The 27,472-nt window shown below is 43.1% G+C and overlaps 1 protein-coding gene across 7 annotated transcripts in view; it reads right to left on the reverse strand.

Moving 5' to 3' along the window:
* Positions 1 to 27,472, reverse strand: part of DTNA (dystrobrevin alpha) — a 236,085-nt gene that overhangs the window by 84,875 nt on the left and 123,738 nt on the right. For all 7 annotated transcript variants that reach the window (XM_083187440.1, XM_083187439.1, XM_083187438.1 and 4 more), the window contains exons 3-4: positions 19,735 to 19,815; positions 7,992 to 8,205 (exon numbers count right to left, since the gene is read on the reverse strand). In XM_083187440.1, coding sequence (XP_083043566.1) covers positions 7,992 to 8,205; positions 19,735 to 19,815 — 295 coding nt within the window. The remainder of the gene's footprint in view (positions 1 to 7,991; positions 8,206 to 19,734; positions 19,816 to 27,472) is intronic.

Raw genomic sequence — 27,472 nt, forward strand, 5'->3', positions numbered from 1 at the left:
TGCCCTCTCCCGGAAAAGGGCAGCCAGAAAGTAGGAAACTATGCATATGAATTGATGTAGTGGGCAGTGAGGCCTGCTCACTTATGCACAATACACACTCATCCTTCTTCTAACGTGAGTGTACAGAGACAACCCTGACTCAGATCAGGTGACACTCTCCTTGGGAACATGCTTGCAGCTAGAGATACAAAGGATAACAAAGTTATAAGAGCACTTATGGGGAACACACTTGGGGAGATGTGCGGATGATCGCTTAAACACTCAACAGACAGCACTGCTGAGCGTTCTGTCAGGGCCAGTGTTCTCTGGTGACACTGGCCCTGACACCAGCGATTATAGATTTATCCAGCATGCTGGCTATTAATCGCCGGGCGTTAGGGTCGCGAGGGGCCTAGTGATTGTCGACCTAGACAGTGTAGATCTTCTATACCAAAACCGGCCCCTACACACGGAGCGATGTAGGGACATTTCGTAAGTGATCTAGTGACATCGCTTAGAAAATGCCACTAAATCGCTATGTCTGTACTCTCCATAACGATCTGCTTTAAGATACAGGAGAGGTACAAAGCATGCTATAAAAACACAAAAACAGCCATACATATCGGACTGAAGTGCTATGTACAACGTGATTAATCCCGAGTCACCAACACACTGATGGCATAAAATAATAACTGGTGTGTAGGACAGATGAGAGAGCCGACAGATCCATTCAAATTCTAAGAAAGATTATTATTATTAATACTGAGCTAAAGATGTGTCCTCATACATCTAGCAATTTTGTGCCACGCGGTGCCAGATGCCTGATGTAAATTAACCTTTTGATTGGCAAGTGAATTTGACAAAATAGGTGTGAAAATTGCCAAGCAAACTTAATATATCAGAATGACCTGTAATGTTTAACTTATATATGAAAAGGAGATTTTTCTAAGAACTTACCGTTTGAATCCCTTTCTCTGAATCCATCCTGGTGACACAGCTAAACCATGGGATGTAGGAGGGTCCGCCAGGAGCCAGGCACCTATGCTAAAGCTTTGAGAGGCAGGCTCCTCCCATCTTGCATCCCAGCTTCCTCAGTTCAACTTCCAGAGCACACTAGGATACATTAACTCAGTACAATGCCTGAACATATTAGTATGCACATTCAAGTAATTATAACCACTAGAACAGGACCACATGTGAAATGGCATTACTTACTGAGCATAAAGGGAGGGATCGCTGTGCCACCAGGATGGATTCAGAGAAAGGGATTTGAACGGTAAGTTCTTACAACAATCCCCTTTTCTCTTTCATCCCTCCTGGTGACACAGCTCAACTATGAGACATCTAAGAGCCGGTCCCTTGGGAAGGTACGCTCAGGTCCGAAGTGCTCATCACTGCTCGCCCAAATGAAGTGTCCTCTGACGCAAACTCATGGAACCTGTAAAATTTTTGCAAATGTGTGAACAGAGGACCAAGTCGCAGTCCTGTACACTTGCTCCGCCGTAGCCCTGTGGCACACAGCCCAAAAGGATGCAACTGACCTGGTGGTATAAGCATTAATTCTGGAAGGCACTGGTCTACTAACTTTTGTATAGGCAAATGCAATAACCGACCTTAACTAACGAGCAATGGTCTGCTTAGAAGCTGGCCAGCCTCTTTTGTGTACATCATATAAAACCAGAAGTAAATCAGTTTTATGACACTCCTTCACTCTGTCCACAAAAAATGCGCAAAGCGCGAACATCATCCAAATTCTTCAATCTGTCCCTGTTCCTGACCTCCTCAGGAGGCCTAAACACCGGAAGAACAATTTCCTGGTTAAAATGAAAGGAGGAAACCACCTTAGGTAATAACTTAGGGACTGTTCTCAGCACAGCCCTATCATCATGGAATACCAAAAATGGGAGTCTACAAGACAAGGCCCCTAACTCTGCACTGGACCAAAGGCCCTGTAATCTCAACTTCAGAGCTATTGCCCCTCAGCCCCTGAGACTGGCGTCGGTGGTTACCACCAGCCAATACCATGACTGAAGAGAACAGCCCCACTGGAGAGACTCCACCTCTGTTTCCGGAGTTAAAAGAACCCTCTCTGTTTTCATGGTCTTGGGATTCCCTGACCAACACACAAGGATATTCCATTGGAACTGCCTTGAGTGGAATCTGGCATACTGAAGGGTCTCAAAGGTCGCCACCATCTTGCCCAATAACTTCAGACACTGCCATACAGAAGGACCGGGCAACTGCAGAATGTTCTGGACTTACTGACAAATGTCCCTTGCCTTCGATTCCGGTAGAAAAACACGATAAAGATGTGTATCCAGGATAACTCCCAAGAACTGAAGTCTCTGGGTAGGACACAGCTGGGACTTTGGAAGATTTAAAATCCACCCATGGCTCTGCAAAAACCAAGTCACTGTAGACAGATTTTCGTGCAGCGTCTCTGCTGTTTCCATTTTGAACAATAGGTCATCCAAATATGGGATTATTACAATACCCCAGAGTCTGAGAGCTGCTGCCATAACTGCCATAATTTTCATGAACACCCTCAGAGCTGTTGCCAGTCCAAAGGAAGAGCTCAAAATTGCAGATGTAAATCACCTATCGTGAAACGCAGCAAAGACTGATGTTCTTCGCAGATAGGTGTGTGCAAATAGGCGCCTTGAATGTCTATAGACGCTAGGTATTCTCACGGCTCCAGGCACAGAAGAACTGTTCTCAAGGATTCCATTCTGAAATGATCGACCCATAAGTGGAGGTTCAGAGACTTCAAGTTCAGAATTGGTCTGAAAGAATTGTCCGGTTTGGGCACCAAGAAAAGAATGGAGTAAAACCCCTTCTTTTCTTCCTGCGGTACTGGTACCACCACGCCCTTGTCCAGGAGAGACCTTGCCGCTCCCAAAAGAGCCTTGCTGAAGCGTGCCTCCCTGGGCAAAGGTGTAGGAAGGAACCTCCTTGGAGGAACGCCCCTCAGGTTGATCCTGTATCCCTGTGATATCACATTGAGAACCCAGGGATCCTGGCCAGATAGAGCCCAAGCGTGCCGGTACTGCAAGAGGCGACCCACCCACTCTGGTTCTAGACCGGGGAGCCTCCAGCCCGTAATGCGGAGGACTTCTCCTCACCCTTGGACGCCTGCTTTTTTGCAAAGGCACCAAAACGGAATTTTGGAGCTTTTCACTTTACAGCAACAAATCTTCCTCCTACCAGACTGACCTCTGGCGGACATACCCCATCTAACGGAGGGATGAAAGGATGAACGAAAGGCGGCAAACCGGGATGAACCCTGTTTGGTTGCCGGTGTAGGAAGAAAGGTACTCTTACCTCCTGTTGCCTGCTTAATGAGTGCTTCTAATTCAGAACCAAAAAGCAGCTCTCCTTTAAAGGTCAAGGCCTCCAGAGACTTCTTGGATTCATTGTCAGTGTCCCATGCCTTGAGCCACAAGGCCCTTCTGACAGTTACTGAAGTGGCAGACACCTTAGAGGCCATATTGACTCCTTTTTCAGCAGCCTCACAAGTATATTCTGCCACCGTTTTCAGCTTTTCAGCCAAGGCAAAAGCTTCTGAATCCCGCTGTAACAAAGCACACAGGTTATTTGCCCATGCTATCATGGCCTTGGAGACGCAGGCCGAAGCAATAATAGGGCTCAGGGTAAACCCAACACCTTCAAAGACTGCTTTTAAAGCAGGGAGATCTCACCAAATCATCTCTCTGTCTGTTTAAAGCTTGTACTAAAGCAGACACAGACTTTCCCAGAGCAGCTGCCCATGCAGGTTCTGGTTGCTTAGTCCTCTGGGCTTGCGCTCCGCTGGGCACAGACTCGCATAAAGGGCATTTGTCACCATGGTCCATCTGTTCAGGGGTTAATTTAAGCCCACAAAATTCACAGTTAATTAGCATGGCTGACACACTCTCCCCCAACACAGCAGCATTACACCTTTCTGTCATGATTAAAACACAGTGCACTAAGTCAGGCGTTTTGTACCAAGCCAATATATCTCAGTGTACTTATCTGTCTGCTGTATGACCCTCTGTGGTCACTGGGGATGGCGTCGCCTCAGAAGAAAGTTTGTCACTCTGTCCATGGTAAATACTCTCCTCACAGTGTGGGATGAAAGGGCGCCAGATCTGAGTGCAGGAAGAGACCAAAGTCACTGCTAGAGCGGGGACTGACGCTATTTGGCACCTTTTTTCCCACTGTAAGCAGCTCCTATAGAATGCTTCTTCTGTTTCCTGTGTCTCCCCTTGAATGGGGACCACATGGAATCACCCAGCACACTGAGCTCCTGTAACAGGCTGCGATCTCCACAGAGTTCAGCCTCAACCCTTCCAAGATGGCGCCCGCCATCGCAAGTTGCCCGTCGCCCAAGATCACCAGCTATGCAGGAAGCCAGCTCCGGGGTTCCCCCAGGGCCCAGGAAAATCCTTTTAAGGAGGTTTGAGCGCTGTGCTGAGAGACGCGACAGGATCTCTCAGCACACAGGGAGCTGACAGGACGCGCTTCTGTCAGCCCCTGCTGCGCTGTCAGTGTAAGGAAACTTCCCCTGGAAGCCTCACACTGTGCCTGCTCTAACTAAGATGAAAAGTTGATAAAAAAACAAACAAACACCCACTTAATCTATCTCCTGGCAGCAGCAGCCTTTCAGCATAGCACCCACTACGGTGGGCACCTAACACGAACTGAGCTGGGATGCAAGATGGGAGGAGCCTGCCTCTCAAAGCTTTAGCATAGGTGCCTGGACCCTCCTACATCCCATGGTTGAGCTGTCACCAGGAGGGATGAAAGAAAAATACAATCTTTTTTACACAACATTTATTATTTGAATTTTATAACAAAAAGGAGACAGTTGTATTAAGCCAGGTGAAGACATAGTGGAGATAAAGTGGAAGGTGATAATGCACCAATCAACTCCTAACTGTCATTTTTCAAACATATCTGATTGGCTGGGGCGTTATTTGCTTCTACTATCTGTTCACCTGGATTTATACATCTGCTCCATAGTATCCTACGTACTTAGGATTCATATTTTTGATCCAAAGAATTGGTATAGCCGCAGGTTAAAAATACAGATGCTTGGCATGGGTCACTTATCAGAAACATTGTTGTCTAAGTCCCACATAGAAATTACATGAAATGCCAGGGTAACCATGCATTGTACTTTTGCATAGAGTCCATGATGCACCAAACGAGACTATTTGGCTTCATTTGGGGATAGGTTAATGTGGACATATCAGTAGCACTATCAGCATGTATTTACATCTGCTGCAGATGTGTCCTCATCGCACGCAGAGGGAGGTGCCAGACAGATCCTGTGAAACTACCTTGCAGCAATGGTGTCTTTTTTTGCTTAAAATTATTATCCGTTTTTGCATCGCTATGTAAATTGCACCATAATATTTGCCTACTTTTGAAGATACATTTCAGGGATATAATGTATCACCTGTAAGTGTGGGCGTCTACCGCTACATTCAGAGACATGTGATAAAATGACATGTGATAAAATGACAAAGCCAAATGTAAATGAGCCCCAAAGCAGTCAGTAAGATTTACCCGATGATGAAAAGACACTGATAATTTTCAGGGCTTGTGTGTTGTGTTTTACAAATGCTTCCATATAAGTGGCAGTGAAAAACCTTATTTAAAAATGCATGTAGCCATAGGGATCACATCACATTATAATCAATGCAGGGAAATGGCACAACGATACCATTATACAGATATCTTGGATTCCCCCACCTCCCATGAATATCTACAGAAGTGTAAGGTGCAATTGTGAGATTTGTACACTCTTTAGGGGGTCAGGGAGATTGCTGCTACAGTATTTTAGGGACTCTCCCTGATAATGAGGTAGAGATGGCAGGTATGGAATAGGATGTGTGTATTATACAGAATGTAAATGTGCGCAAATAGCGACCAGAATAGTCCACAACTTCCGAAAAAAAGGCTCTCCTTAGAAACCTCCACCAGAATAGACAAACAAATGCAATTGGAGTTATAGACATATCCGGCGCTTTGTAGCGTGTATCTTCCGCTGAATCTCTGTCAGCACATACTCCACATGTAGGGAATACAAACAGAATCTCTCATGGTGTAGTACCACATGCAACAAAAATTTATTACATAAGAGACATCACATTTAAAAATTATACATAAAAATGTTCCTCCTTTGTCAGCATATATTAAAGGGGGGGGGGGGTAATTACCAGATCCAAGGGAACTGTGGGCGCACAGTTCAAATGAGCGTGTTAATCAATTTCTTTGGAGTCAGGATACCGGTTCTCCTTCCCTCCTCTGTTGCGCCGTCCTGTTCTCCAAGTGTCTGGATCCCTCCTTCTGTTTAGCTGTACAGCGGGTATTCGATGCCGGCTCCACCACTGACGCGTTTTCTCCCCGTCTGGGGACCTTGATAAAGTCCCCAGACGGGGAGGAAACTCCAATTGCATTTGTTTGTCTATTCTGATGGAATAGGATGCACCAGCAGACTTTGCTGATTAAAATGATATTCTGTGCGTGTCTGCCGCTCTAACTGCATACAAAGCAGTATTTTATGGGATAACACCATAGAGTAGCATTTTGTATGAAGACAGAGCCAGGGTCAGACAGAATAAATGCATGTCACATTACATTGGTAGATTTTATTGATTAAAATGATTACTGTTTGCATTGTTTTGCGAATAAATAAATGCACAAAAAAAATGTTCAGTGTTACAGCAGGGAATGGGGTCATTTATTAGAAGGCCTGCTTAATGTGCAAAGAGACTGCATGTATGAGGACACATATTTAAGTAATTCATAGGTATGAATTGCAAATGACCCAAGAAATAAACAAGAAACTCTTCAAGTAATCGTGTTAAGCTGCCTATAGACGGTCCGTTCCCGGACCGTCCGTTCTGTACTATGAGTTGCGCGCTCCCGCGCATCTCATCGTATGGTACAAAAAGTATGTGCTGCACATACTTTTTGTACTAGCTGGTTAATCACATCGTATCGCATTGCATGCACACTGCATGCACAAGGCATGCAATGCTATGCAATGTGTACTATATAAGTCCCAAACGGATCCGTTAAACGGACCGTGTATGGGCAGCTTTACGCATGTTATTATGACTTTTTAAGTCATAACTGTACAAAGACAATAATCACATGGTGCAGAAAACCGTTAATAATAACAAAACAAAAACAAAGACCCAGCTAAAGGTCCCTAAGTCACACTATCCTATTCAAGAATAAGGAAAATAAATAAGGGAACACTAGCAAAGGCCAGGGAGAGGGGAAGATTGATAAAGGTGCCAGGGAGACCATATTTTGTAAAAAGAATTAATGGTGATATTTTGCAGGTTTGCAGGTATTCCATAGAGGCCACAAAACGGACACTACCATGCAGGGCATTCATTGAAGTTGCTGGCCCGACAGCAGCGACCCTGTCCGTTCTCTATCTGGCGGGATTCAATGTCCCGCCTGCAGCGGGACGAGAAAGGGGCGTGGCCGCGAGCTGCGGCCAGGAAGAGGCGAGCTGCAGCCGGAAGCTCGTTACTTCCCGGCCATTCTTGGCAGAACAAGCCCGACTGCTTGTGAAGTTGGTCTCGTTCTGCCGAGATACCCTGTTCAATGCTGTCGGTGGAAGACAGCATTAAATAGGGCCCCGCAGCAATCTCCCCCGTCGGGAGATGGCTGCGAGTGATTGAATACCCCCTTAAGAGAATGCACTGGGGCACAAAGTAGCCCTAGAGAGGCATCACTCGACAGACGTAGACCTAGTATCCTAGACAACATTTCCCACATTTGGTTCCAAGTGTGTAGGAATGTACCTTCCTCGCCACAATATCTCCAGCATAAGCTGCAGGGTTACTGTGACTTTTTAAATAATGTACTATTCTAGTATTACAAGTTACACCACTATGCACCCAGAGAGTACCACAGTATCAGAATTCAACATGCATTCATTTCTATTATATACTTCATACACATTATTTAAACTTTGTTTACTGTACATTAGCTTGGAAGACACTTACGGGTCATAAGCAGCCAATAGGAAATTTAGCATCAGGCTGATGGACTGTTCCACATTGATTTGGTGAGTAGATGGCATCCGTTTATTCAGCTGGTAAAATATTGTTGATAATACAGCTTCCAGGCGCGCCACATTCAGTTCTACATTGGGGTCCAGGTTGTTTAATGAATTTTCCCGAAGTGCTTCTATGATGTTCCATATATCTACCAGATGCACTGTGGAAAAACAAACAGTCAGTCAGATGGGAAATGTTCCCAATAAACTCAGAGCAAATGTACTTCTTGCCATTACTTCTCCATATTGCATGTGCCATGTCCTTGTTATTTCAATCAGACTGCTCCACAGTACTATTGATAGTTCAGACTGCCCATTGTGCAAGCCATTCCTGCAGTTCCATCATGCAGAATGTGCCTCTTTATGTTTAGCTCATGAAAGACGTATGGTTGCTTACCGGTTTATCGGTCTTCAGAAAATATTACAGTTTACGGGATGTCATATTACATTTTCTAGCTACATTATACATAACATGCAGTAATAGGCACCTTCATGACTTCACTGCCAACCTTCCCTAGCAACATGCAATACAGAGGAGAAGCTCATATAAGAAACAGAACTTCATCAATAATTATCTAAAGAAAACAGACTTCATTACAGAAGCTGGTGCCAGTTTGTCAACTCTGCAAGACCCCTTTATAAAGTTACCAGTTGTTTGAATCAGTGGAGGAACTTGTAGGTGGTGAGCCAAGGTAAAAAATAGAACTAAGGCGAACTAAGGCTCCCCTCTTCCACCCCAAGCCAAGTTTACAATATGCCACATGGCAGTGGGTGACAGGGGCAGCAGCGGGCCCCTGATTTCTCTGGGGCCCCGTTGCACTACACCTTCTGGTAGTTCCGCCTCTGGTTTGAATGGATTTTAAAAGTATTTAAATATTCAAGCAGCTAGACAACATAATAGATTTGTACGGTATAGGCACATGGCCTGGACTGACAATCTGGAAATTCTGTCAAGTGCCAGAAGGTATGATGACCAGATAAGCCAGTCCAACCATTTGAATGCCTGGCCAAACAGCTCTCCCTCCTGGTGCTCTGATCAGCCGGCGTGCTTAAATGGGGATTGCCAGGGATTGCTGAGAGGGCCTTCCATCACCAACGTGGATCAGATCTTTATTTCTGATGTGCATCGCAGCGGACTACACCAGCACCCACACATTGGCAGTAATAGAAAGCTGCTGGTGCCACAGAGCAGTGCTGGACTGACGGCGGCTCTCCAATGGAATGTGAATCAGCAGCACAGACTGCACAGAAGAAGGCATTAGGGTCCCTTTCTTAAGTGCCCCAAGTCCCCCAAGGCTTTAATATAACTCTGCCCATTGCTAATGCATATCTCTTTGTGTGTGAGTGTGTGTGTGTGTGTGTGTGTGTGTGTATATATGTGTATGTGACTCGGAAATGCTTTTGCATTCTTCATTTTGTATTTCTATTCAGATATGTGTAATTATAAGTAGTTAGTAGGACTTATACTTAACATTAGCTTGTTCTTATTTCCAGTTTTATCTACTGTGTCTGAGTGTACTTTGTATGTTTTAATATGTTTAGATATAATAATAATATATATATTTTTTTACTTTTTTATTTAGTCAAAGCTTCAAGACAATACAAAATAGCAAATACAGTACAATATATATCACATATGTATAAAGGAGTATAAGGATCTACAAATCCAAAGAAGCCTACAGGCTACAGCAGTGATTTTTAACCTTTTTCAGGTTGCGGCACACCGGACCAGACTTTAAAATTGCCAAGGCACACCAACAGTTTTTAATCAAATAACTAAAGGGGGGCAGGTATGCATAATTATTACACACACCTGCCCCTCCCCTTAGTTATTACAGTGTAATAACTAAGGGGGGCAGCTGTGTGTAATAACTAAGGGGGGGGCAGGTGTGTGTAATAACTAAGGGGGGCAGGTGTGTGTGATAACTAAGGGGGGGCAGGTGTGTGTAATAACTAAGGGGGGGCAGGTGTGTGTAATAAATAAGGGGGGGGGCAGGTGTGTGTAATAATTACACACACCTGCCCCCCTTAGTTATTACACACACCTGCCAGTCCTTTATTATTGCACAGCATCAGCGCCCGTTGGATGTACATGTAACATCCAAAATAATGACCCTACCTCCAGGAGAATTATACAGTGCACGAAGAGCGCACTTCACGCGATGGCTCCGGTGGCGTGGCGGCGTTCTGCGCATGCACCGGGACGCACCTAGGTCGGATGACCTAATGCGCACAGGCACGTCCCGGCGTCATCTACAGAGGTCACACAAACAGCGCCGAGGACGGAGGACGCTGTCTGATTTGACGAGCGCCGAGGAGGGAGGAGGACCCTGGTGAGTCGCCGTGACCCACTGTAGCGCGGCACACCTGAGGGCTTGCCGCGGCACACTAGTGTGCCGCGGCACACTGGTTGAAAAACACTGGGCTACAGACTGACTTTGAGAACCTGTGATGTAGAGAATGCTGGCTGGCTGCTCTGACTGTGTGTAATTCACAATGAAAGCATTTGGGCAGCATACGCTACCTACCTCCCCAAACACTCTGGAGGCACCAGCTCAAGGGAGCAGATTCCCCTCCAGCTCAGCCTGCCCCTGCTCAAAGGGCCCTAGAAATATAGGGCCCTGGTCAGCTTTCCAGTGTGTCTACATTAAAAGTTAGCCCTGTAAGTAAGGCTATGGCTTTTAGTAGTCTGATAAATTGGAAATTAATAATTGTGGCGACTGCATTACGTAACTGAATATGGGAGATAACTTGAATATACTTTTCACTCTTTGTAAAACAGCCTCTATAATAATAAGTTGGCTTTATCACGTAGAAGCAGACAGCTCAACATGATTCTGGCTTCATAAATATGCCCGAAAATAAAAGTGTTAATTGTCTAACAAGCAGACAGAAATTATTTTCCAATGTGTTTAATTAGTTGGAAAATATTAGAAATACAGTGAGTTATAAAATTAAATTAAAATAATAAAAAGTATACAATATCCGCTTTTCTACAATTGTAATGGGTTATCTGTAAATTAATTAGAGGTTTTGTTCTAATGACGTGCACTTAAAGAAGGAACCTTAAACTGGGTATAAATATATATAAATGGGTCAGGTGCTAATTAGACAATGGGACAGATTGCGCTTCAGGTGGTGCATTAAAGGAGGAAATGATATAAAAAGGTGAACCAGTTTATTTCATTCTACTAAACACTGTGGGGAGAGGTGTTCAGTTTCATCACATCAATCTGAGTCATTATTAGAGCTAATCTGCAATGGCGGTCCTGTACAACAGCTGGTGGTACCTTAAGTAATTACCCCGGCCTCTCTATTCTCACTTTTTTCATTTACGAGATTTAGGTGACCAGACCACAGTATTTTCTGAAACTTGCTAAACTCATTTCTGGTCTTACTATAAAATTACAGATCAGCGTGACAAAGATCTGGGGTTATACACACAAGGGTTGTACGGGAAATCCAGCAACACCTGTCAACCTGACTGCTGTATTGTGGTAATAGTCTATTTCTGCATTTGTTTTCCCAGTCATACACATTTACATATAGGTAAATCTACATAAATGAGTCTACGACTACAAAAAAAATTTTTTTTTCAGTTGACACTTTAAATAAAGAATACGCTTCTTGTAGTTTTTATATTGGTTTTAAAAACTTTTGGATTTTCTTTGAACCTCCAGCGCCAAGACCTGGTCAAGAGGTCAGTGCAATTGCACTAGTTTTGGATAATAGGAGGTGCCTGGGTTCTTTTTAGCAGCTTTTATATTTTTCGAATCCCTCGTCCCTTTACCTGCACCAGTAGCAACACCATCTTGTGCCTTTACTATAACACTTAAATAGAGAGTGCTTGCCAGCTTCTACCTGGGTACTGGGCACGAAATTACATCATGTACGATAACATGAAACACAGTCCAGCTCTACAAATTGGTTACATTCTCTGGACATTACTAGAACCTTACTAATGTGTATCTTGCTGAATATTACATCCAATTATTGATAACTTCATCATTATATGCCAGCTATAATATTAGCCCTTTAACACAGACTCTCAGACCAGAGAAATTGATGGGGCAAGCCAGGTGGACCTGATCCCTGTGCCAATGTGAATGGCTCAATCCGGGATGTTTGTCTCAAGTTTGCAACCAAGGTTAATCCCAGACCCTTCCCTGGTAGACTTTGTTGTGATCGGGTGGACCCAGCTAACTCATCCTGTTTTATGCATAATTGAACTCAAACTCCTTTTAACATAACCTGGGAACTCCCCTTTCACACTAATGAAATAACCCAGGTTGCACAATATCTCAACCGTTTCACACAATTTATTTCCAGGGTCAGGGCCGGAGGGTCATTGTGAAAGGTGTATATGTTTGAGTTGGGAAGGCTAGGATTTATTTTCATGCTTTGCTTATTTTGTGCTATCAAACAAAACCAGCTGCAAGCTAAGTGCTACCTTTTATTTCTGAAGACAGAGGGGGTTATTCTGCGCCGCTATTTTTGCTGGCTAATTGGAAAATTTGCATCCGATTTTGACAATTTAGCGCCCATGTCTGACAAAATGCAGCAGTTCCGACACTCGGAACATTGAATACCGATTGTTGAGTTACAGTCGGAATGGGTCGAAAATGGCTGTGAATCTAGCGGTCGGGAACCTGACAAAAGTCAAATTTGAAATTTAACCCCATACAGACTAGACAATATTGTTAACAATATCGCTCAGAAAAAAGCTTCTGAAGGATATTGTTCACAATATTGCCTAGTGTGGATGCTCAATATCGTTAACAATGCTCGCTCCCGCATGTCATTAATGAGGAGTGATACAGTATCTACTGAACATGCAGGTCTATTTGGCAATAGCCAAATGATCTGCATGTTCAGAAGGTCCCAGTGACATCACTAGGGGTTGGCCAGGCCCTGGTAAAATAAAGGGAGCATGGTCTCGCCTCTTGGAAGGGAAAGAAAAACCCAACAAAACTATGTTTGGACGTGCGGGTGACATTGCACACCACCTCAGGCTGCAGCTGCCTCTCTCTCCCCAGCTCAGCGCACAGCACTGAGTAGCGTGTGCTGAGCTGGGGAAATAGGCAGTGCAGCCGGTCATCTCTCTCACACTACCCGGCTGCTTGCAACAGGGAAGGGGGGTGCGAAACACGGGGACCTCCAGCAGTAGAAAGCGGGTACAAAACCCCCCTCTTCTCAGCACCACTGGATGTCACTGAACGTATAGGCGGCCGATACCATTCAGGGTGTACAGACAATATTGGCTGCCCACGGCCAATATGGTTAACTAGGTCGCCGCGGTCATGTAGTGTGCATGGAGCTTTGACCTGATCTTGCAACAATTCATATAAAGGCAGGTATTCAATGCTGTGGGCGAGTGGTGACAGCGAGCAGAGCTTCCTGCTCGCTGACACCACTCACCCTGACAGTATTCAACGCAGCCCCCCTCATACGCCAATTCCCCCTCGCTCTATTTTCTGAGCAAGGGGAAATCGGCGTATGCGGATCCTGAACCAGCGAGACTCGCGGCTAAATACAGCGAGTTTCCTGCATTAGCCGCGGATCTCGCTGTTTTGGGGAATTATCGCCGTCCTGCGGCGGCGAGGATTTCCCCCAGAACATTGAATAGAGCGAGTGGCCGGCGCGGGGGTTAAACAGCGAGGATCGCTGGTTTTCTGCAATCCTCGCTGTTTAACCCCCTTGCTGGCCGCGGCATTGAATACACCCCATTGTGTGCAGGCTATTAGAATTGGACAAAATAATCTTTAGAAACTGCACGTTCATGATATTTATATATTTGTATTTGTGACACACCAGTTAAATTAGATTTAACTCCACTAGAACCATATTCAATAGACTTTTTGATTCCAGCCATCCAAAGCTGTGTAAATACATTTTTGATCAGTCACTGGTTCAGCTGAAACACAGGCATATGGAATACAGAGTCCTGTATACAGTACCTAGTAGCACTGGCTGTAAAGTAACAGAGAGCAAAGCTGAGAAACAGAAGGTCAAAGAGCAGTGTGCTATTCTGGCACGGACAGCATGATAATAACCAGTGATCATCACTCTCCCTGCAATGCACCTCTAAGGAGAACACTCATGAGACTAATGAAGGGCACCGTGTGATGTAATGATACTAACTGGAAGCACCAGTGATTCATTAAATCTGCCTCAATATACTGTATCTGGATTAAGATTGCAAATTAAGACATGCAAGAATGGTGCTGAAAATGTGAAAACCTCCTGCAGGGTTCACATCAATCAGATGTAAAATGCAAACATACCCTTATACCAGGAACACGATCATGAAGAAAATCACATTACCACAAAATACATACCAGAACATTGGCTGGTTCTGTATCCCTCTCTCCGAGGCCGGCCAGTAGGTGTCTCTGCATTCTAGCCTAGAATAACACACACTATACTTCTAGGCAGGTTTCCTTATTGCTAGTGGCACTGCAAGAAATACATGGACTAGAAACTCATCCATAACATCCATCTCATAGTCCAAATCTGCTGGATATGCTTGTAGGACATAAAAGTAACTCCTGCAATTAGATTATCATCCTACATGCAAATATAAGTACAGAAGCTACTGGCTCAATTCTCTCATATTCCAGTGTCAATTACAGCAAGAGACTGGCATTAGGCTATTCGCTGTACAACAGGGGTATACAGCATGTAGCCCTCCACCTGGTGTAGTACTGCACACTGGTCCACTTCACTGCTTGATACAGCAACCCCTGATGAGCAAGGAAGGGAAGGCAGCTCCGCACTATGGACCGTATTCTGATTGACTCGCAAGGCTGCCAAATTCACAGCCTTGTGAGTCCATCAGACGCCGACCGGCGTGCCAGACGCCCCCCCCCCCCCAAAAAAAAACATAATCATCAATTTGCAGGGAGTGAGAAATCATTCCATGGTTGGCTGGAATGATTTCTCCAGCTCTCACAGTTCAGTCATATGGTGACTCTAAACTGCAGGCGCCCTGTGCGAGGACAGGGCGGGCAGCTGACGTCCGCTGCTGTCAGCTGCTTGCCTCCCCCCCGCACCTGCGTCACTGCCTCATCACCCTGAGAACGCCCAGCGTTCACCAAGAACCCGTGAACAGAATGCGCAGAAATGCGTCTGCAGACGCACACCATTGGTCCAACGTTCAAATGCACGGAGGACCGAATCAATTAGAAGAAGGTCCTATGAGCCTGTACCCAACAAAGGACAATTCCCACAATCTGCACTCTATGCTGAGGTTCGCACAGGCAATTATTTACAACTGTGCATTTCCAATAAGTTCTGAAAACCCATACAACTCATGCGTCATACAGAGCTGCTGCAATTTATTCACATGGTATCAACAAAAGAATAGGATATTGGCGCTCAGCCTGTCTGCCGGCAGCTGGGTCGAGTGTGCCCAAACTCAGTTTTGCTACAGGTAATTTTAGAATGGACCAGCGCTCTGACTCTGACTCTAATAATGTGCCCAGGCAATTTCTGGGGGGTACCTAATTTGCCTGCTGCGGTAGGAATATGTGCAGAAAAGTGGTGGAAAAGTGATGGGGGAAGTGGCTATACTAGTGCATGCTAAAAGGGCGATACAGTTCGCGTACTAAGGGATTGGCTAATGCCCAATACATTTCTGCCCCGTAGTCTGTGTTGACTTTGGAGCATGTTCTCATGTAGCTTATTTACTATGGAATAAACAACTGACCGCTGTTCCTCAGCCACTGACTGCTATGATACACTAGATCCTGCCACACTAGCCTTATAGCTCTGCGAATGCTACAGTATAAACATTCCACAACCTTATCTGTTTCAGAAGCACACAAAGATCCTCTCACTACCATTGTCCTGTGTCATTCATTTCCTGTGGGTTGTGCACTAAGCGATACAAAGTTGGAAGGTCAACCGTCAATTGGTTGAAATACATAGGGTCCACAGTGAAAAAGTCGACAGGTTTAAAAGGTCAACATGCATGGTTAACACAGAAATAGTAGAGACAAGGTGTTTTTTTTTTTGTTTGTATATTGTTTCGGGAGGGTGTGTAGTTTGTATGTTTAACCATATGACCCAATCCGCTCTGCTTGCCACAAGTTACCTCTATAAATAGTTGTGTATATGAATGGTAAAATTATCAAAAGTTCTGAAACCTAAAGAAAAAAATGGACTTTATTTTGTCAACTATTATCAGGTCAACCTTTTAATCCTGTCAACGTTTTGACTGTAGACACTATGGGTTTCATCCATTAAGGGTCAACCTCTTGTTACAAGGAATCACATATACTGGATATAGATGAGGTCTGGGTCTTTATTTTGTACCAGGTAAACAGCATTCCAGGTTATCAGCTCGGCAAGCAAGGTTACAGCATCTCAGGGTTTTCCACAGATTTCAGTCAGGGTACACTCCACAGCACCTAATGTAATATTATATTACCAGCATTGGGAGCAATGACCTCTTGCCTTGGACCCACATATAACAGGAAGCCACAGGTGCTGCCAATCAGCCAAACCTTGATCACATTAATTTAGAAACCCTGGACTGGATCTAATTTTCCTGCTGCAGCCTGGAGTGGATCGTCCACATTACCCTCATGTGGAAATATGCTGGCTCTGCCACACTCCTCCCCGCTTAGCATTAACAACCCTGGTGAAGCTAAGAAAATTTCAGGCGAGCTCTCTGCCCAACAGGCTATATTGCTCTTGATGGACTCAGGGCAAGCTGATATTTGTCTCTACTTCTGTCATTCCAAAAGGAATAAATTGGCAAGGCTGCCTAAGTGGGGCCGCTGTAGCCCCAAATTTATCGTAACCTACTGGGACAAGACTTCCCCTTGCTGTCGGCAACGGATATACTAGCCAAAAATCCAACCTTAAAAACTGGATCAACTCTCACTGCATTTGGGAAGAGTATCAACAGAATTGTTTTTGTGTATTCTGGACATAGGTGCCGATTTATGTTTTTGCTGGTGGGTGCCCAAGCCAAAAATATAGGGGAGTGGCTTCATGGGAAAGGAGCGTGGCCACAAAATAACACTGATTTATATTACGCAGCACAGTTGTCTCCAATATTCAAGTTATGGCAACAGTGCCAAATACATAAATGCCCGCACAGTGCGGTACATAAATGCCCACACAGTACCTGTGCCAGCGACAAGGGAGGGGGAGTGCAGTGGGACACGGGCGGGTGGGCCACTGCTGAGCGGGTGGGTGCTCATCAATTTCCGTGGGTGCTCGGGCCCTCAAGCACCCACAGAATCGGCACCTATGATTCTGGATATAGGTCTACAACCACTACTCTTGCCAAGTCTTACCCAGGAAGACAGGAAAAACCAGCCTGGGATGGGGACACCGTTGTGCCACAAAATACTGAGGAATGCTTTCCAATTCCAAGACTTGTTTCATTGCAAGGATGTGCTGGCGTTCAGAAGGTGAACCATATCCAGTTGCTTCAAACACTCTACATAGCAGTGGTAGAACAAACCATGGTTTTGCCTTGTAGATACGTAACTGCCCCTTTAAAAAAAAAACCCTCAGAGTTCGTCTGGCATCCTGTCTACTCCTCTGTTACTTTACCTACTATCTGCACCTTTAAGACTACCCTCTGATTCTGTTGGTATCCCTGGCACATCATTGTCTCCCTGGTTCTGATCTCATTGGTGTTGACTATCCCCTAATTTTCCCCACAGCAATCTGTGACTGATCACTCATAGTTCATTCATAATACCGAAGTGTACATTAGAACCCAGTAAGAGGGTCATGACCTGCGTATCGGGTGCAGAAAAACCCAAACCAGGGGTCATTCCGCCATATTAGAGTCCGCAACTCTATTCTAAATATTTGTCAACTTAAGTTGTACAGCCAGTATCCCCAGGAACCATCTGAGAGTTGTGAGGACTTCTATATGAATCTAAACTCTTAGGGGGGGTACACACCAGAACGATTAGGGCTCAATTCCATCAATCTGGATCCAATTCCGACCGATTGGATGCAGATTGTATGTAGACTGGGCATGTTTAGGTCCAATTCCGATCCGATTCCAATCCGATGCGCGTCCCCGCTGTCGTTTGGTCGTTTTACAGATCCTACCTGCTGCAGTGAGGATCTGTAAAAGATCCATTCAACTGGATACAGACTCAGATCGGATTGGGATCAGATTGGATGCAGATCGTTAGCAGAATGTGTGCTCCAACAGATCGTGCAAGCATCACACAAACTGCTAACGATCTACTAACAATCAGGATCGTTCTGGTGTGTACCAGGCCTTAAACTTATCCTTAGAGGTGGCAGTTAATGATGGTAATTAGTAAGTGTAAGATATTTATTAGGGCTTTATGCATTTTAGAAAGATCAAATGGTTTATTTAACCTCTACACACCAATGTCAAACATGCCCAGGTGGTGGTGGTTGTTGGGATAGAGCAGGATATTCTTAACAAAGCAGAGATTTACCATTATACACTGTTTCTCATTAGCGAAGACATTACATTTTATTTAATTCTACTGGTCCTGGTATATCCTCATCAATTTATATAGTGCATGGTATACAGTATATATATATATATATATATATATATATACATATACACACACACATATATATATATATATATATATATATATACACACACATATACAGAAGATCTATTGTTATACTGATCCATGTTAATATACAAGTGTAATAAACATAAAAACCATCTGCATAAAAAACACAATTCAGTGAAGAGTTTGTCTCTAGGGAAGACGATCAATGAGGTAATATCTAAGAGACAGACACTGAAGTTTGCTTTTCTATGCAAATGTGTGACCATATTTAGTTAGGATGCGGTCTTTGGTATGTGGCATTTTTATTACAAGATATTTTTCCATTTTAGTTGAAGCTTTTAGAACAAAACATACACGATTCCTGGATTAATAGTAGCGATAATTATACCAGAAACAAATCAAAAACTAGAAAAAACTTTTATGTAAATTGTTATTATCAGTAACAAACAGAATATTAAACAAAGCTGGCTAACATTTCAAAGCAGTGAGCAGTCTACAGAATGTTGATGATAGATTTCATTCAAGCAGGGTTCTGATTCGGGACTGCCTTTCTTTACAATAAAAGAACAGGTTTCAGATTTCATTCTCATCATATTAGAAAGTCTCTCTGGCACAGTAAGTTAATTAAAATGGGCAAAACAATAGAGAAGATCAACGTGGGGATTAAAAAACAAGGTTAATTACCAAATATACAGGACAAATGTACAAACATCCGGGATGTTTGTAAGAAAGTTTTTCTTTTGAACGGCTAACAACATCGCTCATAAAGTAGTTTCCCCTATTTTAAGGACTGGCTTTGAAGCATTTTTTTTTCTTGCTCCTTGTAAGCAGTGATGTCTGGAATCATGCTGATGGGCACTATGTGCCATGTTACCATTTTCCAAGCAGTGACTTTTCTACCCATGATAGCTAGCACACATACCGTATATAAAGCATACTGTTAAGATCTTAGAAAGCGACACACTCATATCATTAGGTATGTACAAATATTTCACTAGAATCTTGCATTTAATTCAGCATTAGTGTATGACATCACACTCAGTGAGGCCTGGAAATAAATTTACCAATTACAAGCAAACTGTCAGATACAAAACATACAAAGTACAGTATATTAAGTGGGGCATTATTTTTGATAGTCCTTTTTATACTCACAGTTGCATTTCTTCTGTACAAATCGAATCTTACACGCCGTTCGGTATGTGGACAAACGTATACGATCCAAATCTTGGGCACCTAGCAAGGAAATACACAAAACAATATAAACTACTAAACATGGTAGATGATACAATGGTTACAAGCCCATATATATACACTCCTGAACATAAATCACTGTATTTGAACCATTACATTTAGAGCTGGTGAGCCCCAAAACGATCTTCAAAGCACAAAGTTTGCACAGCACCCCTGCTTGGTTAGTTTAGACCCAAAATTTCTGCACCAAATATTGCAACAACTCCAACAACATCTGACAGAAATCAACCAGGACAGCCTGAAATAGATGAAGTGTATGGTCGTTCATTTTCTACACAAATGCTCAATGTGTGTAGGCAAACTACGCAGCAGAGCCAATGGCCAATACAATGTACTGTCAGGTACACTGGCTCATCTGGCTGTGTAAGCCAGGTAATCTGACTACCCGCACACTTGCTGTAAGTGCTGACGTCATAGCTAGGCAGGGTAAATTCAAATACAACAAAGAACTTGCACTGGCACAGAGAAGATGCCCTTTAATGCCACACCTGGAAATTGGTTGCAGGGGTCAATCTCAAGTTGCTTATAATAACATAACATAAATAGAGGATATCAACATGATATAATGTATACAATCATCTATAAGGAGTCAGTGCTGGTTCCAATCCTCTTCTGCTTTTCTAAGACACCTCTAGGTGTTTTATTCAGGATCATAGAGGAGAAAGGTATGCAAACAAAGAAGATATATAGATGTGGAGAACAGTCTATGGAACACAATATAGAGAATTGTGTTTGGGGAAGGAGAAGGCGCTGTAGTTGGTAGAAAACCCGAACTCACACTAAAACATTCAGACAAGAACATCATACAATGAACATACATGATTCTTCACTCCAGAGAACATGTTTCCATTGCTTCACAGTCCAGTATTGGTGTGCTTAGACTACTCTCTTCAATGCTTGGCATTGAACTTCGTGATGTGAGGCTTGCGGTTATGTGTGGCTAAACGATTCAACTTTCTAATAATATCACTTACAGTTGACCATAGAATATCTAGCAGGGTGCAAAGGTGGCATCCTATCACAGTAATGCTTGAAGTCACTAAGCTCTTTAGAATGACCCATTTTGTACACAAATGTTTGCAAATGGAGACACAATGGCTTGGTGCTTGATTTTATCCACCTGTGGCAACGAGTCTGATTGAACCACCTGATTTCAATAACTAACAGGCGAGTCAAATACTTTTGTCCACATAGTCCAGGGGTTCCCAATATTTTTTTTAATCACGGCACCCTAGAGTACCAGAATTTTTCCATGGCAACCCTAGGGCCCCCAAAAATGCAGAAAAATAAATATAAAATGAAGTAGATTGTGTTTATATGTGATTCTTAGGTTCAGTTGTGTGGTAATGGGCAGGGTTTGCTTCTGATTGTACACATTTTATGATTGGCAGCAACCAGCACTAGTTTTGTCCATAAATAATAGATCATAAATCATTTGAATTGGTCCTGAACCACCAACCCGGGACACCCCTGCAAGTGTCCCGAGACACCCCAAGTTAGCCACGGCACACAGATTGGGAACCACTAACATAGTGTATACTGGACCAGAGAGGACACTTGACGATGGGCTGCGTCTTCCCTAACAGGAAGTGACATCTACCAGAGGTGATGTGATGACCATCTTGGTGCTGGTGACACATGCCAGAAAGTCCCATTAAACATATGGTTAAGCTCTCTCAATGTACTAAGATGTGAACATAGAGGCTGGTGCAGGTTGCCATGGCAGAAGATCGGCTTCACACTACATCATTAGAGCAATTTTTCCTCAACCTTCTCAAGCAGTTGAGTAAAAATTGCTCTAATAATAAGGTTTGTGCTGATCAAGCAAGAACAATGGACAACAAATTCTTAGCCTGTGGCTATAAAAAAAATAGGGTGGAAACACAAATGAAACATAAAAAAAATAAAATAAAATGAAAGCACATTTTAGGACCCAACAATATTCCAAAGCCGAGGGGGGGGGGGGGGGGGGGTAGTAGGGTATGTGTTATGTGGTCGTATATGAATGGGTGACACATGGGGAGTGTGAGTGAGAAAATATTAAATGTACTGCAAGTATTATTCTTATTATATTTCTTTTGGTGTGCAGTCTATTTCTAAACATGTACAGCAGAGAAAAAAGGCCTTTTGTTTGGATACTTTCTTACAAAACATTTTGTCCCTATAGCTTTCAAAACCCATGTTACGCTGACAGCACATTTATATTCTCAGGCGCAGAACAGAAGATGTCTACTTCATTACCAAGATCCTTGTTAGAGGAAAAACGATCAGACAATACCAAGTAATTAGCGAACAATAGCATCTTAATGCACAAAATTGCAAGCACGACTTGGATTTGTGTAAGTGGGAAGGTTAAAAAAAAAAAAAATACATAAAACAGACCCAGCCGCTTGACCTGATTGCTGGCTGGGTGTCAGGTGAGAGACCAAGTTGCATGGATTTGGTCACTTAACAATCATGCCGGACAACCTATTATATTAGGGCCAGAAATATTCCCAAATTATCATGGGCTCCCAAACATTGCTAGGAAATAACAGAAATCTATAGGTTATGGAAATGTCTGTAAATCCGAGTCTGCAGGACTGTTGTCGGTTGGTCTGTGAATCATTTGATGACTACACAAATGGTCACACTATCCGATGCGCGCACCCATATTTGTTGTCAAGCAGACTTTGCTTAATAAAGCTGTGATCTACAACATGGCTGACTTTTAAATTCAAGTAACGGAGAGGCTCGCGATGGGGTAATTCTTTATATGGTGTACAAAGGGTTGAGTATTTTTTGATTTAAAAAAATTAATTGATTTACAACTGTGCAAGAGGGTATGAATGGAAGAAACCTCCCCTAGGATGGACCATACTGCCAGTCTATCATTCAGTATATGACAGCTCGCACCAAAGACCAAAATAAGCCACTCCTGCAGCATGAAAGTACACTGGCCTAAGAGCAAATATAAGGAATGGATTACACTCTCCTTTCTACTGGTAGGTATCTTCGCAATTACAGGATTACTCTCAACTAAAATATATATTATTATTATTAACAGTTTCTTATATAGCACATACATATTCCGCAGTGCTTTACAGAGAACATTCACATCAGTCTCTGCCCCAGTGGAGCTTACAATCTATGTTCCCTACCACATGTACACGCACACACACATAAATTCTAGGTTAATTTGTTGGGAGCCAATTAACCTACCAGTATATTTTTGGATTGTGGGAGGAAACCGGAGTACCCGGAGGAAACCCACACAAGTACGGGGAGAATATACAAACTCTGCACAGTTAGAGCCATGGTGAGAATTGAACCCATGACCTCAGTGCTGTGAGGCACTAATGCTAACCATTACACTGTCCGTACTGCCCTGTAACAGCACTGCCTGCTGGCTCCCACACTTCTGATCTTCTGACATCTCCACCATCATCATGGGTGAATTCAATATCGCTATTGACAGCCTACTTTCTCCTCATGCCTCTAATCTCCTCTCTCTAACCTCCTCTCTCAGCCTCTCTTTAATCTGTTTTTATTAGGAAAGAAACAAATGAACATATATTTGAACAGTGGACAAAACTAGAACAACGTGATGGTACATGTCAAAAGCATAGGAAATAACACTAGACCATCGAACTATGCTACACATTAATATAACGATGCATAGAAAGTTAAGGCAAAAGAACATTGTGAATTGTCCCCAATGTATAGCAGTGTTGAAGCTACAGTGTCTTACCAGGTACATCCGTGTAAAACTATTTAAGTTCTAGGGATACAAAATGGTATAAGAAAAGAGTAAAGTATAGGAAGACCGGTAGGAGGGGTGGGAAGGGGGGAAATATAAGCAGGGGGGGGGGGGGTGTGTGTAAATGTCCAGCGGTTGATCAGTGACTAGGGGGAATTACATATATATCTTAGACAGCAAAGACTCTTTCAATTCCAGCCAGGGTAACCCAGTCGCATTAAATGTGGTAAATTTTCCTGTTGTGAAGGTAATGATATCTTCCATGTCCATGAAATTATCTATTTTTTTTAAGCACATTTTTTGACTGAAGGAGGGCTCGTTGATTTCCATAGGATCAGGATAATTGCCTTAGAGGCGTTGTTGAGGTGTCGTATGGAACGTTTGTATGATGTTTGTATGTTAGCAGGATCGTTTGACTTATTCAGTAACCAAAAGCCTGGGTCTTTAGGAATTGATCCTTTCAGTATATGTTCGGAGATTTCTAAAGATTTCCTTCCAAAATGGTAGAATCGTCGGGCATTGCCACCATATGTGCAGAATGGTGCCTGGTGTTAATTTGCACCTCCAGCAAAGGTCAGAGAGATTGGGGTACATTTTGTGTAGCAATGTGGGGATTCTGTAAGATCTTGTAAAGGTTTTCTAAAGTGGAACTAAAATATATTTTAACATGTTAATATTGCAACAACTCCAACAACATCTGACAGAAATCAACCAGGACAGCCTGAAATAGATGAAGTGTATGGTCGTTCATTTTCTACACAAATGCTCAATGTGTGTAGGCAAACTACGCAGCAGAGCCAATGGCCAATACAATGTACTGTCAGGTACACTGGCTCATCTGGCTGTGTAAGCCAGGTAATCTGACTACCCGCACACTTGCTGTAAGTGCTGACGTCATAGCTAGGCAGGGTAAATTCAAATACAACAAAGAACTTGCACTGGCACAGAGAAGATGCCCTTTAATGCCACACCTGGAAATTGGTTGCAGGGGTCAATCTCAAGTTGCTTATAATAACATAACATAAATAGAGGATATCAACATGATATAATGTATACAATCATCTATAAGGAGTCAGTGCTGGTTCCAATCCTCTTCTGCTTTTCTAAGACACCTCTAGGTGTTTTATTCAGGATCATAGAGGAGAAAGGTATGCAAACAAAGAAGATATATAGATGTGGAGAACAGTCTATGGAACACAATATAGAGAATTGTGTTTGGGGAAGGAGAAGGCGCTGTAGTTAGTAGAAAACCCGAACTCACACTAAAACATTCAGACAAGAACATCATACAATGAACATACATGATTCTTCACTCCAGAGAACATGTTTCCATTGCTTCACAGTCCAGTATTGGTGTGCTTAGACTACTCTCTTCAATGCTTGGCATTGAACTTCGTGATGTGAGGCTTGCGGTTATGTGTGGCTAAACGATTCAACTTTCTAATAATATCACTTACAGTTGACCATAGAATATCTAGCAGGGTGCAAAGGTGGCATCCTATCACAGTAATGCTTGAAGTCACTAAGCTCTTTAGAATGACCCATTTTGTACACAAATGTTTGCAAATGGAGACACAATGGCTTGGTGCTTGATTTTATCCACCTGTGGCAACGAGTCTGATTGAACCACCTGATTTCAATAACTAACAGGCGAGTCAAATACTTTTGTCCACATAGTCCAGGGGTTCCCAATATTTTTTTTAATCACGGCACCCTAGAGTACCAGAATTTTTCCATGGCAACCCTAGGGCCCCCAAAAATGCAGAAAAATAAATATAAAATGAAGTAGATTGTGTTTATATGTGATTCTTAGGTTCAGTTGTGTGGTAATGGGCAGGGTTTGCTTCTGATTGTACACATTTTATGATTGGCAGCAACCAGCACTAGTTTTGTCCATAAATAATAGATCATAAATCATTTGAATTGGTCCTGAACCACCAACCCGGGACACCCCTGCAAGTGTCCCGAGACACCCCAAGTTAGCCACGGCACACAGATTGGGAACCACTAACATAGTGTATACTGGACCAGAGAGGACACTTGACGATGGGCTGCGTCTTCCCTAACAGGAAGTGACATCTACCAGAGGTGATGTGATGACCATCTTGGTGCTGGTGACACATGCCAGAAAGTCCCATTAAACATATGGTTAAGCTCTCTCAATGTACTAAGATGTGAACATAGAGGCTGGTGCAGGTTGCCATGGCAGAAGATCGGCTTCACACTACATCATTAGAGCAATTTTTCCTCAACCTTCTCAAGCAGTTGAGTAAAAATTGCTCTAATAATAAGGTTTGTGCTGATCAAGCAAGAACAATGGACAACAAATTCTTAGCCTGTGGCTATAAAAAAAATAGGGTGGAAACACAAATGAAACATAAAAAAAATAAAATAAAATGAAAGCACATTTTAGGACCCAACAATATTCCAAAGCCGAGGGGGGGGGGGGGGGGGGGTAGTAGGGTATGTGTTATGTGGTCGTATATGAATGGGTGACACATGGGGAGTGTGAGTGAGAAAATATTAAATGTACTGCAAGTATTATTCTTATTATATTTCTTTTGGTGTGCAGTCTATTTCTAAACATGTACAGCAGAGAAAAAAGGCCTTTTGTTTGGATACTTTCTTACAAAACATTTTGTCCCTATAGCTTTCAAAACCCATGTTACGCTGACAGCACATTTATATTCTCAGGCGCAGAACAGAAGATGTCTACTTCATTACCAAGATCCTTGTTAGAGGAAAAACGATCAGACAATACCAAGTAATTAGCGAACAATAGCATCTTAATGCACAAAATTGCAAGCACGACTTGGATTTGTGTAAGTGGGAAGGTTAAAAAAAAAAAAATACATAAAACAGACCCAGCCGCTTGACCTGATTGCTGGCTGGGTGTCAGGTGAGAGACCAAGTTGCATGGATTTGGTCACTTAACAATCATGCCGGACAACCTATTATATTAGGGCCAGAAATATTCCCAAATTATCATGGGCTCCCAAACATTGCTAGGAAATAACAGAAATCTATAGGTTATGGAAATGTCTGTAAATCCGAGTCTGCAGGACTGTTGTCGGTTGGTCTGTGAATCATTTGATGACTACACAAATGGTCACACTATCCGATGCGCGCACCCATATTTGTTGTCAAGCAGACTTTGCTTAATAAAGCTGTGATCTACAACATGGCTGACTTTTAAATTCAAGTAACGGAGAGGCTCGCGATGGGGTAATTCTTTATATGGTGTACAAAGGGTTGAGTATTTTTTTATTTAAAAAAATTAATTGATTTACAACTGTGCAAGAGGGTATGAATGGAAGAAACCTCCCCTAGGATGGACCATACTGCCAGTCTATCATTCAGTATATGACAGCTCGCACCAAAGACCAAAATAAGCCACTCCTGCAGCATGAAAGTACACTGGCCTAAGAGCAAATATAAGGAATGGATTACACTCTCCTTTCTACTGGTAGGTATCTTCGCAATTACAGGATTACTCTCAACTAAAATATATATTATTATTATTAACAGTTTCTTATATAGCACATACATATTCCGCAGTGCTTTACAGAGAACATTCACATCAGTCTCTGCCCCAGTGGAGCTTACAATCTATGTTCCCTACCACATGTACACGCACACACACATAAATTCTAGGTTAATTTGTTGGGAGCCAATTAACCTACCAGTATATTTTTGGATTGTGGGAGGAAACCGGAGTACCCGGAGGAAACCCACACAAGTACGGGGAGAATATACAAACTCTGCACAGTTAGAGCCATGGTGAGAATTGAACCCATGACCTCAGTGCTGTGAGGCACTAATGCTAACCATTACACTGTCCGTACTGCCCTGTAACAGCACTGCCTGCTGGCTCCCACACTTCTGATCTTCTGACATCTC

This window comes from Crinia signifera, chromosome 5 (assembly GCF_055691185.1).
Source record: "Crinia signifera chromosome 5, ASM5569118v1, whole genome shotgun sequence".
Lineage (NCBI taxonomy): Eukaryota > Metazoa > Chordata > Amphibia > Anura > Myobatrachidae > Crinia > Crinia signifera.